Source organism: Hemicordylus capensis, chromosome 2 (assembly GCF_027244095.1).
Source record: "Hemicordylus capensis ecotype Gifberg chromosome 2, rHemCap1.1.pri, whole genome shotgun sequence".
Lineage (NCBI taxonomy): Eukaryota > Metazoa > Chordata > Lepidosauria > Squamata > Cordylidae > Hemicordylus > Hemicordylus capensis.
The window spans coordinates 397,523,957-397,542,833 of record NC_069658.1 but is presented as its reverse complement, the minus strand read 5'-3'; the positions used below and the strand labels follow the sequence as shown (position 1 = coordinate 397,542,833).

The window sequence follows — 18,877 nt, the reverse complement described above, 5'->3', positions numbered from 1 at the left end:
GGCATTCAAAAAACTAGCCACACTAATGAATGACTGAAGCTTTAACCAGACATGATGGGGTTGCATCGCAGCTGCTGACACTTGTGTCCCTCCCACCTGATTCTCCAGTAAGAGATTGTGATGTCATCACATTCAGCATTTCCCCACCCTTTGCAAATGGCAGCCAATGAACTGGATACGGAGGTAGGAAACTGCTGAAGGTGATATAACGTATTTTTCTAAAAATCACTGGGAGATGTGTGGGATGTGTGTATGCATGCATGTTATGGGTTGGAGGCAGTCACACATCTCTTGTAATGTTTAGTGCGGGCCTGAATGATGATTAAAATGAAATTCAACAACACACATTTAACAGATATAGAAGCTGTTGATAAAGCAGTGGGGAAAACACCTCTATAATGAGACCAGCACCCTGGATACTGTACTGGAGTCAACTTCTAGGATAGTCATGTGGCTAGAGGATGATGCATACGATCATGTGGCTGGAAAAACATTCCCCCTTGATTCTATATACCTTTGCTTTGTGCAACTGATGCACTTAAAAGAGGGTGAGGAGCCGCTAGAGGTGATCAGTTTATAGGGGAGAGACAGAGAAGATGATGATATGATCTAAAGCACTTCCACATAGGGAAGATATTGCTGCTCACAAGTCATCAGCAACATAGGGAAAGTACTGCTGAACATGTCATCAGAATATATTGGTGCTCACAAGTAACCGGAGCATTGTAGTTATTTACTCCTTGAATATAAAACTACTCAGTAACTGGCTAATAGGCAAGCCCCATCACTGCTCTACTTCTTGGAGTTATCTAAATAAGAATGTTCTGCCTAGTTGTGGGAGAAAGAGCCTGCCAAGCACGTACCACAGACATACATAGGTCAATTACATATAAATGCATCTTTACAGCCAATAGGCCATGCTAAATTACAATTTAGTATATTTGGCCTACAAACAAAGTCTCGTAAACATTCTCTTTCCCTGGGTGATGAGGCCAATCAAAAGAATCCTGGCAGAAGTGAAGCTTTCTCAAAGGAAAAGGGACTAGAGAGGATTTGAACATAGTTCTCAGGCTAAAAAACATATTACTCAACACATGATGTATGTGTCTTCTCAGCCACTACAGTGCAACAGGGTCAAACCCAAGTTATATTCAAATTTTGCTTCCTTTTCCACTTCGTCCTGTATATATGCTGAAAGGATAAAAATAGCTCTTTAAAGCTCCCAGAGTTCATCCAGATATGTTCTCCTGGAAGGAGAGCTGGTCTTGTGGTAGCAAGCATGACTTGTCTCCTTAGCTAAGCAGGGTCTGCCCTGGTTGAATATGAATGGGAGGCTAGATGTGTGAGCACTGTAAGATATCCCCCTTAGGGGATGGAGCTGCTCTGAGAAGAGCATCTAGGTTCCAAGTTCCCTTGCTGGCATCATCTCCAAGATAGAGCTTCCTGCCTGCAGCCTTGGAGAAGCCACTGCCAGTCTGTGTAGACAATACTGAGCTAGATGGACCTGACTCAGAATATGGCAGCTTCCTATGTTCCTTATAGCTGTGCCTATGTCCTGGGCAGGTGATCGAGATCAGACTGTGTAATTCAGGGGATAATGTCTCAATGATGAGCTGCTATGGTCTCGGTGTGTGCCTCCTCCAGAAATGCAGGCACATTGGCATTTCTTCTCCCAGACATTTACAGAGTTGAAGCTGGTTAAATGTTGGCATCCCAGGTGGTTGCCTAGTTTGCTTCTATGGTAAAGCAAAGCCTCAGCTGAGACAGCTTATGGTATCAGGAATGGGAGAATGTAAAGCATTCTTATTCTGTTTGTTATATTAGTGGGCCTCCACTTTAGGGATGTGCATAAAACCGGTTTGTCCAGTTCGGTTTGAATTCGAACCGGGTTCGAACCAAGAGGGCGTGGTTTGGTTTTGGTTTTCCTCGAACCACTCTTTGGTTCGGTTTCAATTCGAACCATTTCAAACTGGTTCGAACCTCCAAACATGGGTGGGGTGGTAGCTGGCACCCAAACCCCAAAGCAATCGGACATCTGTACGATTTTTTATGAATTTTTGAATTTTATTTTTATTTTTTTCTCAGGGTATAATGGGACTCGAACCAGCCCATTATTCCCTATTGTGGAGCACCCATGGGTGCCAATAACCACCCAAACCTCAAAGCATTTGGACACCCCTATGATTTTTTATGAATATTTGAAATATTTTTAATTATTTTTCTCATAGGGTATAATGGGACCCGAACCAGCCCATATCCCCTATTGTGGAGCACCTAGGGGCACAAAAGTGGGGTGGGTGGTAGAAACCCAGGGGTGCCTACCACCCAAAAAACCCCAAGGCAATCGGACACTTCTCTGATTATTGGTGAACTTTAAAAGTATTTTTGAATTCCTCATAGGGAATAATGAGGATTACAGCAAATGTATAGCTTCATGTCGGGGGAAAGGGGTGGCCTAGAGCAGAGTGTGGTGGGTGGTAGTGCCCAAGGGGGACAAGGAAGCTATCATAATTATTTGAAAGGAATTGGGCAACGGGCTGATTTTTAAGTGATTTTTGAAGTTTATGTGTCTTTAAGGTTAGCAATGAGAGTGGATTCATGGTTTGTTATTGAAAATCTTCTATGCTACCAAAGAAACTACACTCAGAACACTTCAGAAACAACAAAACCCACCACCCCATGGGTTAGCAACCCATGGGGGTGGTTGGCACCCTTGCTCTGAGCCACCCCAGCACCCCACAAGTGCAATTATGGGGCTGCTGAAACCTCCATTCTTCCCTATGGAGAAAAACCTTAAAGCCACGTGGGGTGCTGGGGTGGCCCAGAGTGAGTGGTGGTCTAGTGCACAGAGGGTGCCAACCACCCCCATAGGTTGCTAACCCATGGAGTACTGGGTTTTGTTGTTTCTGAGGTGTTCTGAGTGTAGATTCTTTGGTAGCATATAAGATTTTCAATGACAAACCATGAATCCACTCTCATTGCTAACCTTAAAGACACATAAACTTCAAAAATCACTTAAAAATCAGCCTATTGCCCAATTCCTTTCAAATAATTCTGATAGCTTCCTTGTCCCCCTTGGGCACTACCACCCACCACACTCTGCTCTAGGCCACCCCTTTGCCCCCAACGTGAAGTTATACATTTGTTGACACCTCCATGCGTCTTTATGGAGAAAAACCTTAAAGATGCATAAACTTCAAAAATCACTTAAAAACCAGCCTTTTGCCCAATTCCTTTCAAATAATTCTGATAGCTTCCTTGCCCACCTTGGGAACTACCACCACCACACTCCGCTCTAGGACAGCCCTTTCCCCCTGATGTGAAGCTATACATTTGCTGCAATCCTCATTATTCCCCATGAGGAATTCAAAAATACTTTAAAAATTCACCAATAATCGGAGGAGTGTCCGATTGCCTTGGGGTTTTTTGGGTGGTAGGCACCCCTGGGTTTCTACCACCCACCCCACTTTTGTGCCCCTAGGTGCTCCACAATAGGGGATAATGGGCTGGTTCAGGTTCCATTATACCCTATGAGAAAAATAATTAAAATATTTCAAATATTAATAAAAAATCATAGGAGTGTCCAATTGCTTTGGGGTTTGGGTGGTTGTTGGCACCCATGGGTGCTCCACAATAGGGAATAATGGGCTGGTTTGAGTCCCATTATACCCTATGAGAAAAAATAAAAATAAAATTCAAAAATTCATTAAAAATCATACGAACGTCCGATTGCTTTGGAGTTTGGGTGGCAGGAACCCATGGGTGCCAGCTACCACCCCACCCACTTTTGGAGGTTCAAACCAGTTTGAATTGAACCACTCCATTTGGTTCGAATTCGAACCTGATGGCTGGCTTGGTTCGAATTCGAACCTTCGAAGCACCCTGGTTCAAATTCGAACCGGTTCGCACATTCCTACTCCACTTTGCTCAAAAAGGTGACTTTCAATAAAAGTGATTCCCTCTCCCTGACATTCCCTAATCTATGTTGTATTGTGCTTGTAATGGTGAAACATCTGATACTGATTGTGTGAGCTGGTGTGGAGACATGAGATGTTTGTTGCTCAGGAAACTAGACAGCAGCTTAGCTTCTGTGAGGGAAAGGAAAGTTGTCAGTTTGGCTGGGCTTAAGAGCACATGGGGCAGGCTGAGGACTGGGATGAGGTTTGGGGATTAAGAGAAGCCAAGGGGCATGGAGGCTGAACAACAGGTGTAGAGTAGGCAATGAACTGAGCGAGGCGAACCTGAAGGAAGGTTAGGATGAGAGTAAGATTTGAGGAAATGAAAGGAAATCAAGGCAAGAAATAGCAAATCAAAGAAGAAATTTCATATCATTTAAGATGAGGGGGAGGGAGGGGGGGAGGGAGACATGCTAGAAAGGCTGGTCAAGAGACAGAGTAGCCAAGGAAGGACGACAAAGCAGGCAGAGCTTCTGAAAAGCAGGAACTTGAGGAAGCAGCTGGTGACGATGACATGGAGATGGAGAAAGGAGCAAAAAACTGGGGCTATGCATTATTGGCAAGAAGGAAGTAGACAGACAAGGGAGGTATGGGAGCAAGGGAAGAGATAGTTGTGGGGTTTTAAGGTGGTTCTCATAACCAGCTGCAGCAGGACAGGAGCAGGAACACCTGGGTTGCGAGGTAGGAATGTGCACAAACTGAGGTTCATGCACTGGTTCGGTGCTGAACCACTTTGGATGAGATCTGAACCAGTTCAGCACCACGGCAAGGGGGAGGGCAAGCAGGATCTTTAAGAAAAAAGAGAACAGGTTCTTACCTGTTCCCTGCTACTGCATTCAGCTTCCTGCTGTGGTGGCGCTTGTCCCAAGTATCCCCACCCCGCACCAGGACACACATGGAATCCACACATGTGCATGCTGTGTGGTCAGCATGAGGATTACAGAGTGCTGCCTAAAGAGCAGCCTGGAAGCGGCAGCATTGCTGTGGTCAGCCTCTCAGCTTCCCATACAATGCACTGTGGGATACTGGAGGACTTCCTCCTAGAGATCCCCAGTGTATTCAGCTCTGCTGCGCCAACCGTGTGGGCATGCGGTGTGGCAGAGTGCTATGGTTGGTGTGCTCATGTGGGGGAAGGCTGCCTTCCCCCAGCCCTTCCTAGTCACCAGGGATTCTGGTTGTGCACATGACCCCATAGACTTTAACATGGTTGCTGCACTTTTACAAGCTGCATTGGAAGGAAACTCTGCCAGCTGTGGCTTCTACTGACACTGAAGCATTGGGACCTGACAAACCAAATGAGGGTCAAAATGCAGTGGATGGGGACAATTTCATCACTGACTGAATGAACCAACCACTTCTTTTGGATGCAGGATTATAGTTACATCTGTTTCCTTGAATAGAATCTCAGTTACCTAAGGTTTTCTCCTCCTTCCGCACATTCGTAATCCAACATAGCTGGCTGACTGCTGACAAACCTCTTCAAATGGGACAGTTCAAGAGCTTTCCATATTTCTTCCTCAGAATATTTATTAAATGGATCCAAATTCATTCGGAGTGTTCCAGAAAAAAGGACAGGGTCCTTGACAAAATGAACACAATTCTGTTAGAACATATTCTGAAGAAAAAGTCAACACAGAAATATTCATAGTATTTCCTGAGTAAATTTTCAACTTATTGGTGCAGTCAAAGCATGGCAGTTTCTGTGGTCTGCATTACACTAGGAAGTGATGTTATACCCTGTGCCTGCCATGTTGGATTCCTGCAACCCAGTGAGACTCAGTTTTCATGACTTTCATAAATGGAAGCCAAATGTCTTAACCACTGTGCCATCATGCACCACATAACACTACCACCTTACCATTACTACACACCTGAAACTTCAGTAATGCAATTGCTTATTATTTGCATTGGAGGAATTTATAGCCTGTATCAGGAACCACATTTTGTCTGTGCTAGGCTCTGCACTTTCATACGATTAGAAAAACCCCAAAGTCTCAATATCACAAGATTGGGGGTGGAGGTTCCCTCGCACTGTATGTGTCTGCCCAAAGTACTGCCTAGGGATACACATATCAGCTGGTTTATAAACAAACAGCACTGCCAGCAAGTGTGCCTGCTGCTGTTAAAACACCTGCACTGTCAAGTTGTGCTGTGTTTTTTTTCAAAGGGGTATCCAAATATATTTCCTATAGCCCTTTCTAGATAAAGTTATTTTATTAGCGTGGAAAGTATGTTGTCATTATTCATTTATTTAGCACAATCAAAATAATATCTATTCAGCTAGCACACCCATTCCTGGAAAATCACAACCTCCCTGCTCTCATATGCAATTGCACTACTTGCAAAATACACAATTTCTCCTCTGCAACTTCAACAGTTGTAGTAATAAGGGCAGAACTACATGGCCATGGCCCTTGCAAAAAGTACATTCCCAAGATCTTTGGGCCTATGCAGTGTGTCACTGCCAGGTGCCAACCTAGAGAAAGGAGGGAGAACGGAGCATTGGTTCACTTACTGTGAAGGCTTCTTCTGGTTGCTGCAGTCAAGGCCATTTTGATGGGTTATCCTCCTCATGTGCTCCTGGGCAGGACCATGTTAATGAGCTTAAGACAGAAAGCCTTAAGAGCCTGAGGGGGATGACCCTGGCCAGTTCTTTCAGGCCAAGTCAGCAAAGGCTAGGTATTGAATACACTCTAGACAACAGGCATAGCAAAGGAGTTAGGAACCAACTGAATTAGTTGTCCAACCGCCTGGGCTCAAACCTTCACCAATGAGGACGAAGATGAAGAACACTGGATGGTCCCCCAGGGGTAAGGCAAGAGTCAGTAGCCAGGAGGACCAAGATGGCCTTGACTGCAGCAACCAGAAGGAGCCTTCACGGTGAGTAACTAATGCTCCGTTCTTGGTTGCTGCAATCAAGGGCATCTCGATGGGACATACCAAAGCTAGTACATCTCAGGGAGGGAGTGCTCTTGCCGACTCCTGCGGGAGTACCCCTTGGAGGGCCCTTCTACCAAATGCCGCTTGGGCGGAGGCATACAAGTCTAGTTTATAGTGTCTGGTGAATGTGGAAGGGTTCTTCCATGCATTTACAGATCTCTTGTACCGGTGCATTGGTTGAGAAGGTGGCGCAAGTTGCTGATGCCACTGTGGAGTGGGCTGTTATGTTCTGAGGAGGCCGGATCTTTTTGGCCTCATATGCCAGGGTGATACAAGCCCTAATCCACCTGGCCAGAGTCGCAGATGTTACTGCTTTGCCCATTGACGCTGGGAGGTAAGAGACGAATAGTGAGTCCATTCTGCGGAAGTCCGCTGACCTATCTAAGTATCGTTTCAGGCAACGCTTCATGTCCAGTTTGTGCCACAGTTTTTCCCTGGGATGTTTAGGGTGAGGGCAAAACGATGGCAGGTACCCGTTTTGGGACATATGGAACGGCGAGAGGACCTTAGGGCGAATGAAGGGGTCTGGAATGAGACAAACTGCGTCTTCTGAGAAGATGCAGAAGGATCTGTGAATCGAGAGCGCTCTCAGTTCTGAGACGTGTCTGGTGGAGGTGATGGCGATTAAGACGGCGAGTTTTAGGGACAGCAGTCTCAGTGATATTGATCTGATAGACTCGAATGCGGGGTGCTGAAGGGCCTTCAGGACCACGTTTAGGCTCCAGGTTGGGAAGCTATCTGCCATGGGTGGAGATAGATAATAGGGTAGCTCCCCTTAGAAAACGTTTTATGAGCAGATGAGAAGTACTAGCTCTTGCTGAGACTCCTGAGATGAGGCCCACCAGGGAGGCCGCCTGTCTTTTTAGTGTGTTTGGCTTGAGTCTTTTGTCTAGGCTCTCTTGTAAAAACTGTAGGAGATGGTTAATGGAGGCATGGCCTCTTGCGATGTCGTGGCAAGCTGACCAGCGAAAAAAGGCCCTCCAGGTGCACTGATATACTGTGTTAGTGGAAGGCCTATGAGTGGCGAGAACTGTGGCAGCAATCTTGTCGGGTACGCCTTGGTCTTTCAGTCTCCATGCAGCTAGCTGAAACCAGGTAGGGTTGGGGTGTGGTGCTGGGCCCTGCATCAGGAGATCTGGGGTTATCGGGAGGTGCCATGGCTCGGATGTGCTAAGGTGGAGCAGCTCTGCAAACCAGGGGCGTCTCAGCCAATATGGAGCCACGAGAATGGCTTCTGCGTGGAGGGACCTGATGCGCCTCAGTACTCGGGCCAGGAGTGGGACCGGAGAAAAGGCGTAGGGGACTCCCCTTGGCCATAACGCCGATAGAGCGTCTGTGTCTTCTGCTCCGAGACGTGGGAACCTAGTGATGAAACTCGGCAGTTTGGCGTTGTGGGGAGTTGAGAACAAGTCGAGGTTCGGTCTTTCCCATCTGCATGCCAGCCGTTCGAAGATGGCCTCGTTTAGGGCCCATTCCCCTGGGAGAAGGTCCTCCCTGCTGAGCCAGTTGGCCCGCGAGTTCAGGTCCCCCTTGATGTGGTGTGCTGTCAGCGAAGCTAGATGATGCTCTGACATCAGGAGTGCCGCTTCCATGTGAAGAGATCTGGATCTCGTGCCCCCCGTCTGTTCACATGCACTTTTGCAGTCATGTTGTCTGCCTTTATGAGGACATCTTGTCTTGAGAGGTGTTCCTGGAAGTTGTGTAATGCCATGCAGATGACCTTCGATTCTAACCAATTGATGGAGTGTTGTTTTTCCTCCAGGGACCACTTCCCCTGAGTCTAGCATTGAAAGTAGTGGGTTCCCCAGCCTCTTGTGCTGGCATCTGTTGTCATGATGGCTTTTGGAAGGTCTAAGAACCTCTTTCCGCTCAGAAGGTTTTGTGGGGAGCACCACCAAAGAAGAGATTGGCGGACTTGAGGAGTCAGTGGTATTAGTAAATGTCTCTTGACTGCAGTGCTGGCTTGGTGTGGCAGGAGGAGCCATTGCAGCTCCCTGAGGTGAAACCTCGCCCACAGGACCGAGTCTAGGGTCGATACCATCAGGCCAAGAAGTCTTGCTAGTGTCAAGAGGGGAAATGATGGTGCAGTCAGCGCTCAGTTGGTCTCTGCAGAGAGGGTCTGAGCTCTGTCCTGTGGTAGGAAGAGGTGTTCCTTCTGCGTGTCTATCAGGACCCCCAGGTGGAGGATCCTGTGAGAGGGTATGAGATGGTTTTTCATCATGTTCACCAAGAACCTGTGTTCTTGAAAGGCGGACAGGGTAATTGCCAGGTCGGATTGTGCTGTTTATTGAGATTTTGATTGGATGAGCAAGTTGTCCAAGTATGCAAAGACCTTGACACCCTGGAGGCATGGGTGAGCCATGATGGGGGCCAGAACCTTTGTGAAGATTCTGGGGGCCGAAGGAGTTGTGTGAAAATGATGAAAAATTAGTCTCTAAGATGTATAAGTTGTTGCTTTTGGAGAAGACAAGAGATGAAGTGGTTAAAACGACTATGATAAAATGGGCTCAAGATGTGGGTCATAATATAGATATGGCTGCTTGGGAAAAATTATGGAAAACTGATTTGAAGTTCACTGCATGTTATACTTTAAAAGAAAATTATTATAAGATGATGTATAGGTGGTATTTGACACCAAAAAAATTAGCATTAATGTATAAAAATGTTTCAAACAAATGTGAAGGAACTTTTTTTCATATGTGGAGGTCATGCAGGAAGGCAAAGGCCTTTTGGGATATGATATATAATGAGCTGAAGAAAAATTTTAAAATGATATTTCCTAAGAGGCCAGAATCCTTCGTGCTGGGAATAACTCAAGGAGAGTTCTCCAGAAGAAATTTAACATTTTTCATGTATGCAACGGTGGCGGCTAGAATAGTATATGCGCAGAAATGGAAAGACAATAAAATGTCCTCAAAAGAAGACTGGTTGATAAAAAATTTGGAATATGCTGAGATGGCAAAACTTACAGCACTTATAAGGGATGAAAATTTGGGATGTTTCAAGGAAGATTGGGAACCATTTTTACTCAAAGAACTATTTTTCTAATATGGACCTTTCAGCAGGGTTTGAAATATAGTAATAACAGCAGGTTGGGTTGGGTAAAATCGAGTAGCAATGTGGAGTTATATGTTTTGAATTATTATAGCAATGGTTTATATGTTTAGTTAACATGAACCGTGCAGACAGGTAAGCGGGAAGTCAATATTTACTTAATCAAATAAATGAATGTAGTTGGATTGCAGAGCTATTGTAAAAGCCAATAAAAATTTTAAAATGCAAAAGGAAAAAAAAGATTCTGGGGGCCGAGGAAAGGCCGAACGGGAGGGCCCTGTACTGGTAATCGACCCCCGCGTACTTGAAACTCAGTAGGGAACGACTGTTGACATGTATAGGAAATGTGGAGGTAGGCCTCCTTTAGGTCTGCTGATGAGAGCAGGTTGCCGTGATGGAGCACTTCAGTTATGGATCTCAGGGATTCCATCTGGAATCTGATGTGGCGCACCCATTTCTTCAAATATTTCAAGTCCAAGACTGCTCTTCTGGAGCCATCCTTCTTGGGAACTGTAAACAGAATAAACGCCCCTCCCTGTCTGGTCTGGAGGAACCCGCTTCACTGCGCCAATGACCAATAGGTGTTGAATAGCGGTTTTTAGGTCTATGTGTTTGAAAACAGAGCGAGAGCATGGGGTTGGGAGGAACCTGGGACAAGGAACGCTGTTCAATTCTATTCTGTATCCTGACTGGATTAGATCCAGGACCCATTTGTCTGTTGTTGACTGTTCCCAGGCATGGTAGAAGTCCCAGAGGCGGCCCCCAAGGACTGCCGGGTCTGAGTCAGAACCGTTGTTTGGGCTGTTTTAGTTGGTTGAAGTTCTGTCTGGTCCCTGAGTATCTGGGAGGGAAACGCTGACAGGACCAGGATCCGCATTGTGACGTGAAGTCTCTGTCACAGCCTCTTGAGGAGGGACGAAAGGAATGAAAAGGTTGAAAGGTTCTTCAAAAGTTTGGCTTGTCCTCCCTACGAGGAGCAGAAGGCATAGCTTTTCATTTATCCGTTGATTCTACAAAAACGGCTTTGAGGGCAGTCTCTCCAAAGAGTCTGGAGCTGTTGTAGGGGACCACTGTTAGGTTAGACTTTGAGATAGCATTGGCTTGCCAGCTTTTTAGCCGGAGGTGGCTAAATTCCTGCTTAATCGTATCAGAAAAATGGTCAGGCATAGGCAACAACATGTCTTTTGGTCTGGCCTTGGGAAAGACCAGGTCCCCTTTTCCAGACTGAGTAGCTTCTGGAATTAGTTTAGAGTAGACTGTAGCCCAATGGTAGTGAGAATCTTAGTCATTAGGGGGTCAAAATCTTCAGGTACAAAGAGGCGCGTGAGATCTGTGCTGGCTCCAGCTCCTCTGCCCCTGACCACTCCCTGTCCTCATCATGAGCCATATCAAGGTCTTGGGCACCTTCACCCGTGCCCGCTAAGACTCCCACTGTGTCATCATCATGAAATGAGATAAGAGCTGCTAGTTTGTTTAACTTAGTGGGTGCAACATTCAGGGGAATGGGGTCTGTTGATTCTGCTCCAGAAAGGTCAGAGGAATATATCTCCCTGCTCTTATTTTTAAGAGCCCTCTTGCTAACAGCCTTCTTGGCATGCTTCCTTTTGTATTTAGATTTTTTGGGTGATGACTGAGGAAGATGACTCCTCTGAGGATGAGGAAGGGAGTTTATGTTTTTTTAGATTTTTTCACCCTCTTAGGAGGCTTTAACTGAGGAGGCTTTAACTTTAATGTCTCTATAATGGTGTTGCAAAACTACGCCTGCCATTCTGGGGGCACCAATTTAGTCATTGAGAAGGATTGAGTTAGAAAGGCCCGGGCCAGAACCGCCCTCCCCTTGGAAAGAGCACACTGCTGTGACGGTCATTGCCTCGACCTGCTGCTGCAGAGTGGCGCTTGGCGTTTTTGCGGGCTTTTCAGCATGGCCGCCCGCTTGTGTCTCCCCCACCTCCAGGGCTGTCGCCATTGCTGCTGCTGCTGCACCTCCCAGAGCCCTTATCTCAGCCTGTGTCGGGGGAAGGATCTGCCAGAGGTAGTCTCCTTGGTGCTCCAACGCCGCCGCTTTGCCAGGCAAGGGAGTCCTCAGCAGCTTATTGCTGCTTCTTGGCTCTTGCTGTCTCCGTGTTCCGCGTCTCATGCCCTGTCGGCAGGAGACTAACGGAGGCTATTTTGGGTGCTGCCCAAATCTCGTGGCCTGTCGGCAGGAGACTAACAGGTGCTTCTTCTTGTGTCTCATCAGAGGGCTCTCTGGCAATCGACGAAGATGCTGGTGGAGGTGGCAAACTGGGAGGTCTAGAGCCGTCTGGGAATGAGGCCTTGGGTTGTCCCGAAGAGACGCAAATGTTCCTCGTGTGCCCTGCGTGCTTCATACACAGGGGGAGGGAAGGGAGGGAGGAGATCAAGAGAAGATAGAAGGTTAGATAGATAGATAAGTTGAAAATCCAGGGGAGTTGAGAAGGAATTATGTAGGAAGGGAAGATAAGAAGGAAAAAAGGAGGAAATAAGAAGGCAATATGGAGGAGATCAGAAGAGAGAACCTGAAAGGAGCAACGCAGGACTGAAAGAACAGGGCAGGGTCTTCCTCATCAGGCTCTTAAGGCTTTCTATCTTAAGCTCATTAACTTAGTCCTGCCCAGAGCACATGAGGGAGATAACCCATCGAGATGTCCTTGATTGCAGCAACCGAGAAACAGATCTCCTTTCCGTCTTACTGTGGCTGGAATACAGCTAGCACAAATGCCATTGCTAAATGTGATGGGGGGAGGCAACCTTGGAGGATTAAGTGAGAGGATGGGAGGGTAGCTGAATTTGGATTCGCTCAGAAATGAGTCAAGACATTGGTTTCTAACATTTGGGAAATGGCTTGGCTTATTTCGGAGCCAATCCAACATAAGCTGGCAGAGAGGGCTTGCCCATCACTAGTGACAGGAATATATTTAATGGTGCCCATGATATTACTCCCATGAGTGCTACCAGCCCTTCCTCTCTATTCCTACTGTATTTGAGGAGATAAACTCTTCTGTTGAGTTACTATTTTCTCTTAATATTTCCTCGTTACCTTTCAAAGGCCATGTGCCCTGAAAATACTTTTGAACACTTGCCCGCCGAAGCAAAGCTATCCCCTAATCATTTCCAAAGCATAAGGATCGGAATATAATACCATTGATACAAGATTGGGGCTAGCGATACTTTAAGCTTACAATGAGGATTGGCTCGTAGCATTGGTTTGCTCTACCTTCATTGCCACAGCCTTGCTTCTGAAGTCAGCACTGACAACACCTCGCCCTCCTCGCCAGCCCCACACCTGCTCCACCAGCCCAGACACCACTCATCTTTCCTCTGTGCTGGCCTTGCCTTCTGGCACACTCTGCCCTCCAGGCGGCTCACGCCACTTTTCTCCAGTTCCAACTCGCAACTGCAGCATATTGCCTACTTCTCTTCATTGTCCCCGATTGCTCTCTCTCCTGCTATCAGAGAGCAACCAGCAACAATGAAGAGAGTGTGCTGGAAGCAGAGGCCAGCACAGGGGAGGGGAGGTATCTGAGCTAGGGAAGTGGGGGAGGGGCTTCTAAAGAGGGTGGAGCCATGTCAACAATGATGAAGGGGAAAACACATAGGGAGAATAGCAACAAGGCAGGGGCAATGGTGGCAGGCAGGTGGGTGATGGCTGCAGCAGGGGGCAGAGTGGGGTGTCTGGGCTTGCTGTCTCATAGTGCATTCACTAACTGAGGCCATCGCTTCATCTTGCCTCATGGCGGAGCTGCCCCTGCTTACAATAAGAAAGTTTTTGGGTGAATAGGTTTGTCTGTATGTGGAAATAGTTGTCTCATCCACTATAAAACTTTCAGAATAGGACATGTTGGACCAGCAAGATAAACTAGTTGCAACAACAGAAATAAGAACCCTCCTCTGTATTCTTTGAGGGGTGAATTGTAGGGCTCAATTTATTTACAAATATGACAAATATTTATACACCACTTCTCAACCTAAGTTCCCAAAATGGTTTAAGTGTGTGTGTGTATATATATATATATATATATATATATATATATATATATATATATAAAATACATAAATAAATAGGCTAAAGAAATAAAATATTAAACTCCTTTCCCTCTGTTTCCAGTGTCTACTTGTCCCAGGGCAAGAAGCAGCTGTTGTAAAACAAGGTCATATAATACTAGCCTTAGACACAAAGCGTGACCTAGCTTGCAAATGTTTCCCTTTATCTAACACAGCAGTTTGTTAAACAGTGCCTTTCTCATGGCACAGGTTGATATACCTGAGGGATTATGGTCAGCTTGGATCGTAAATCATGAAGACCAATCTCAGAGATTCTCAGCCCATCAATTTTTATTTCCCCTTCTGCAGCTTCTAGGATCCTGAAGAGGCAGAGGGTCATAGAAGATTTGCCAGCTCCTGTTCTTCCAACTATCCCAACCTAATTTGTACATTTGGAAAATCAGGAATAACATTTAGTCAAACTCAAAACACAGGTAATGGCTCCATTAGAAGAGAAAAAAAATACTTTTTGAAACTTCAAAAACTTAAGACTTAGGAAAAGGAAACTTTAAGACTTGTTCAGACTTTACTTAACAAATAATGCTCATTTTCTTCAAGTTACCATTATGTATGACAAGGGGTATCTTTGTGGTTTGCTTATTTTACAACTCTTTTTCATCACATTCCATCCATCTTGTTTACTACAAATTACATAACACTTAAAAAAAATTCAAACATTGATTAGCTCTCTTGTCAATCATTTCATGGAAAGGCAGAATACAAATATTTTAAATTCTAGTAATCAGGCTAGCACAGACAGTTCTTCAGAGTGTTCCTCAAGAAGTTCATTAATTTACATTTCTCTGTCCCCTGATGTTAGAGACAATATGCTCCATGTCAAAGTCAACACAGCCCTTCAGTATATCAGCGGACAGTGGACTTATCTTCATTGACCCTCCATGAACTAACATAATCATATCAGAGATTTCAAAAGAATTGAGAGTAATCTGGAAAGAAATGCTTTTTATGCTAATCAACACTATTTACTTCTTCTAGACCACAGAATGACAAGCCTAAGAAAGACAAGCTGCAAGAATAAAAGTCCTAAAAAGGAATCCCATATAGCCAAATCAGCATAAGCATAAAGTGAGTTGAGTTTCAGGCAACAATAATCTACCCACATTTCAACTAGATCAAAGCATGGGCTGAAATCTGGTTCTTGCACATATTAGAGCAGTAACACAACCACTCCTGCATACAGGGAATCACAACCACCAGTCACTTGTAATTAGCTAGACTATCAGGGCCAGTTCATGTGGCCAAACTGTCACAGATCTGCATTGCATGAAAACACTCAATTCACTGACCATTCTGCAGTCTGAAACAGAATTTCTTGTCACCCCTCCCTTCTCTTTACCTTAAAAAATAAATAAATCACACCCCAGTTTCTTCCTCCTTCCTCTTCCTTTTTTTTATTAGGAAAGGAAAAGAAAAACAGTATGGTGCCATTTTGCCTTTGCTCCTCCTCCAGGCCATCCATGGGGCGTGCTGGGGAACTGTCTTGTCTCCCATACAAACTGGTCCTCATATATACTGTGAAAACACATGGATGCAGAATTCACAGGCTCACTGAATTCAGTGCAGAGACCCATCCACTGAATGAAGCTGAAAATCCTGGCCTGCCAATGTAGGTTACTGCATATATAATTCTGACTTTGTTCATGACATATGGCTGTGTGATGATCATACCTTTTCTCCACCTTGTACATTCAGGCTGAGTTCTTTCAGCACCAAATCCAAGCCTTTCCTATACCTCACAGAATAGTTTGCAAACTGCACTTCTCCCTGGGTAGGCCAGTCTTCCGATGGTCTTTTGTCTTCAATTATCCAAGGAGCCTAGAAAAGAGCGAGAAAAAGAGAGCGAGAAAGAGATGTTTGTGCTTAAAAACCACTTTATATTAAATCTTTAGTTCAAGATTACAGAAACTCCCTGCAAAAGACGAACACAGACGTTTTATTGACAGTGCTTGTCAATCTTACTGCAGTCATACCATCACCTAAGATGAAATTCATAGATGATATAAATATATGTTGATTTGCTATTGAATATTGTGCCTTGTGTGTGTCTAATTAATCAAATAATGGCCGATTCTACAGACAGACACACTAATGTCTGTGTAAACCGCCCTGAGCCATTTTGGAAGGGCGGTATATAAATCAAATAAATAATAACAATAATAATAATATTCCATCAGTGTATGTATAAAACATGACCCTTAACAGGCACATTTTCCAACACGTGCATTTTAACACTGAAGGATACCAGTGCTAATGATATCAGCTACAAAATAAGTCAAATGATATATTTAATGGTTAACAGTTTCCTTTTGGTAAAGAACATGCAAGCTTTCAAGCTGCATATCTCTCTTTATCAGATAGACTGTAATATATAGATACACAGACACTGAATTTGGTTGCAAATATTTTAAAACATTATTTCAGATAAATAGCAGCCTAATCACAAGAGATGCAATCTAGCAAAAGTTAAACATTTTAAAGTTCCATTTATATAGGTGGGAGAAGTAAAAGGGTGCTTAACTCTTTCTCAATGAAGTAGAGTTAAAATGCTCAACTCTAGATGTAATATAGTGGTTAGAATGTTGAACTAGGATTGTTGAAGTCTTGAGTTCAAATCTCCACTAAGACAACCTTAGGCCATTTACGATCTTTCAAGCCCAGCCTATTTCACAGGGTTTTTTGGGCAAGGGAGAAGTATGTACACTACCTGAACAAAACTGGGAGGAAGGACAGGATAAAAATGAAATAAACTAACAGTGGTTGAATCATGCCAATAATGTTCAGCATATAACACACCCAAGTTAACATTGTGCCACAAAAGATACAGATGATCCATATGAATGAATTGTGTTTAAAGCATCTTTGCTCTTTCTAGTAGTAGCTAAATTTTCATGTTACCTGCAAAGTTTTATGTAACTAAAAAGCTTTCATGCTTCTTTACCAATAAAAATATCTATCTGTTTAAATAGCTGCTGCTTGACAAGAATGCCAGAACAAGTTGGCCAATATCTAGACTAAATTACTTGTGAGCAGTCCCACCACAATTAATGGGACAAGTTAGTCATGACTAATTTGCCCCAATATCAATAGGACTACTCACAAGTAATTTAGTCTAGATAACCATTGTTTCAGGGCCACAGTCTACAGGCTAAATGACTTTCATTAACTGGAGAGCGTTCAATGTCAGCAATACTATCCTTCAAGTGTCCTATTAATGAATAATAAATCTAATCAATTATTATTATTATTATTACATTTATATCCTGCTCTTCCTCCAAGAAGCCCGGAGCGGTGTACTACATACTTGAGTTTCTCTTTCACAACAACCCTGTGAAGTAGGTTAGGCTGAGAGAGAAGTGACTGGCCCAGAGTCACCCAGCTAGTTTCATGGCTGAATGGGGATTTGAACTCGGGTCTCCCCGGTCCTAGTCCAGCACTCTAACCACTATACCACGCTGGCTCTCTTCAATCAATGGCAGATAGCAAAAGGGACTCATTTAAAAAATCAAATATATATTTTAGTCAATACTGATATTTGCACGACAAACCAATTTTAGCAGAAATATATTTAATGCTCACATGTGAGAACAACCTCCCTTAACCACCTGCATTTCCAGAAGAATATTCTCCATTTTTTGTTATTTCTCTGTGTAAACAACCCTGAGCCATTTTTGAAAGGGCAGTATAGAAATTGAATTAATGATGATGATGATGATGATGTCTACAGAACCCAGATAAGGAACAGAACAGAACAGGGGTCCACAGAACTATGGGGTCCATAGGGGCCACAGAAATCACCATCAGCCAATTACAAAAAGCAACATTACTGGGAACAGCCTATATTCTGCAATGATTATCTATAATAATAACAGCAACAATACTGATAATAAAATTCAGCCATCCCAGGTCCTTGGGAAAGACTCGATGTCTGGATAAAACAAACCAGTCAATAACACCTGTCTGACTGTGTAAACAACAACAACAACTTATGCCCTTAAGAACTGACCTCTATTTCAGTTTCTGAATATTCTTTTACTCTTTCTACAGCCACAATGTTGCTTTCCAGGTCAGATGTCATTCGTACCATCCAGTTCAGAGCCATCGTCACCTACGCAACAATGAAGATGTGTCATCCACATCACAGATGTGTCATCACAAAAATATCACAGATAGGCTGCCACCTTTGTGTTTATTATATTTAAAACTATTTCTCTATAAAGCATCTTGAAACACTGGACTGAACAGCTCACTTGTTTATGGCTTATGTGAAGCTTTATTGAGGAATTGTGGGAATGCAGGCAACATCTTATGTACCCATCTTGGTAATGTCCCTTGCATGTTTTCAGTTCCTTCCTCTCTATAATATTTTGTCTCATTTTCCCCCAAGGACTAGCTCCTCTCCCTTGGAAAGGCTAATTTTCATGGAGGAAGCCAAGAAGGGGAAAAACAAAAACAAACCATGGCTCCTAAACCCTGCAGCTAAACCCTTGCTTCCATTCATGCTTACAACTGCAGCATTTGGATAGGCCTAAGGTAACCAGCACTTAACCTTACTGAAAGTCCCTATAAGGTAATGAAAATGGAAACATCCAATAAACTACAGCACCTGCAGTTTTAATGAGACTTTCTAAAGGCTTATTACAAAGTCTCAAGAGGTATTACTATTTCTTATATTTCATCTAATTTAATGCATGGTGATAGAATCCATCACTGTGCCAATTTTAATGTGTGATCCCATTGTTACCTGGGATTGAGATTCAATCATGGCACCTCTCCCTTCCAAATCAACATTTATAGCTTTTAAAGCTGGGAGACATAGTTCAACTACTATGATCTGACCTGTAGCT

At 44.2% G+C, this 18,877-nt stretch overlaps 1 protein-coding gene and 1 long non-coding RNA gene across 5 annotated transcripts in view; one reads left to right on the top strand and one right to left on the bottom strand.

Annotated features, from left to right (window-relative positions):
- ABCC3 (ATP binding cassette subfamily C member 3) overlaps positions 1-18,877 on the bottom strand; it is a 131,607-nt gene that overhangs the window by 2,447 nt on the left and 110,283 nt on the right. For both annotated transcript variants that reach the window (XM_053297974.1, XM_053297975.1), the window contains 4 exons: positions 18,037-18,138; positions 15,702-15,848; positions 14,233-14,391; positions 5,369-5,535 (listed from right to left, as the gene is read on the bottom strand). In XM_053297974.1, coding sequence (XP_053153949.1) covers positions 5,369-5,535; positions 14,233-14,391; positions 15,702-15,848; positions 18,037-18,138 — 575 coding nt within the window. The remainder of the gene's footprint in view (positions 1-5,368; positions 5,536-14,232; positions 14,392-15,701; positions 15,849-18,036; positions 18,139-18,877) is intronic.
- LOC128345670 (uncharacterized) lies at positions 144-18,264 on the top strand. Of its 3 annotated transcripts, none has more exons than XR_008316577.1 (5): positions 144-183; positions 14,322-14,446; positions 15,009-15,098; positions 15,484-15,639; positions 18,078-18,264. It is a non-coding gene; the product is annotated as an uncharacterized LOC128345670 (long non-coding RNA). The 3 variants fall into 3 exon arrangements; XR_008316575.1 differs by having other exon boundaries at positions 15,432-15,639; XR_008316576.1 differs by having other exon boundaries at positions 159-200; positions 15,432-15,639.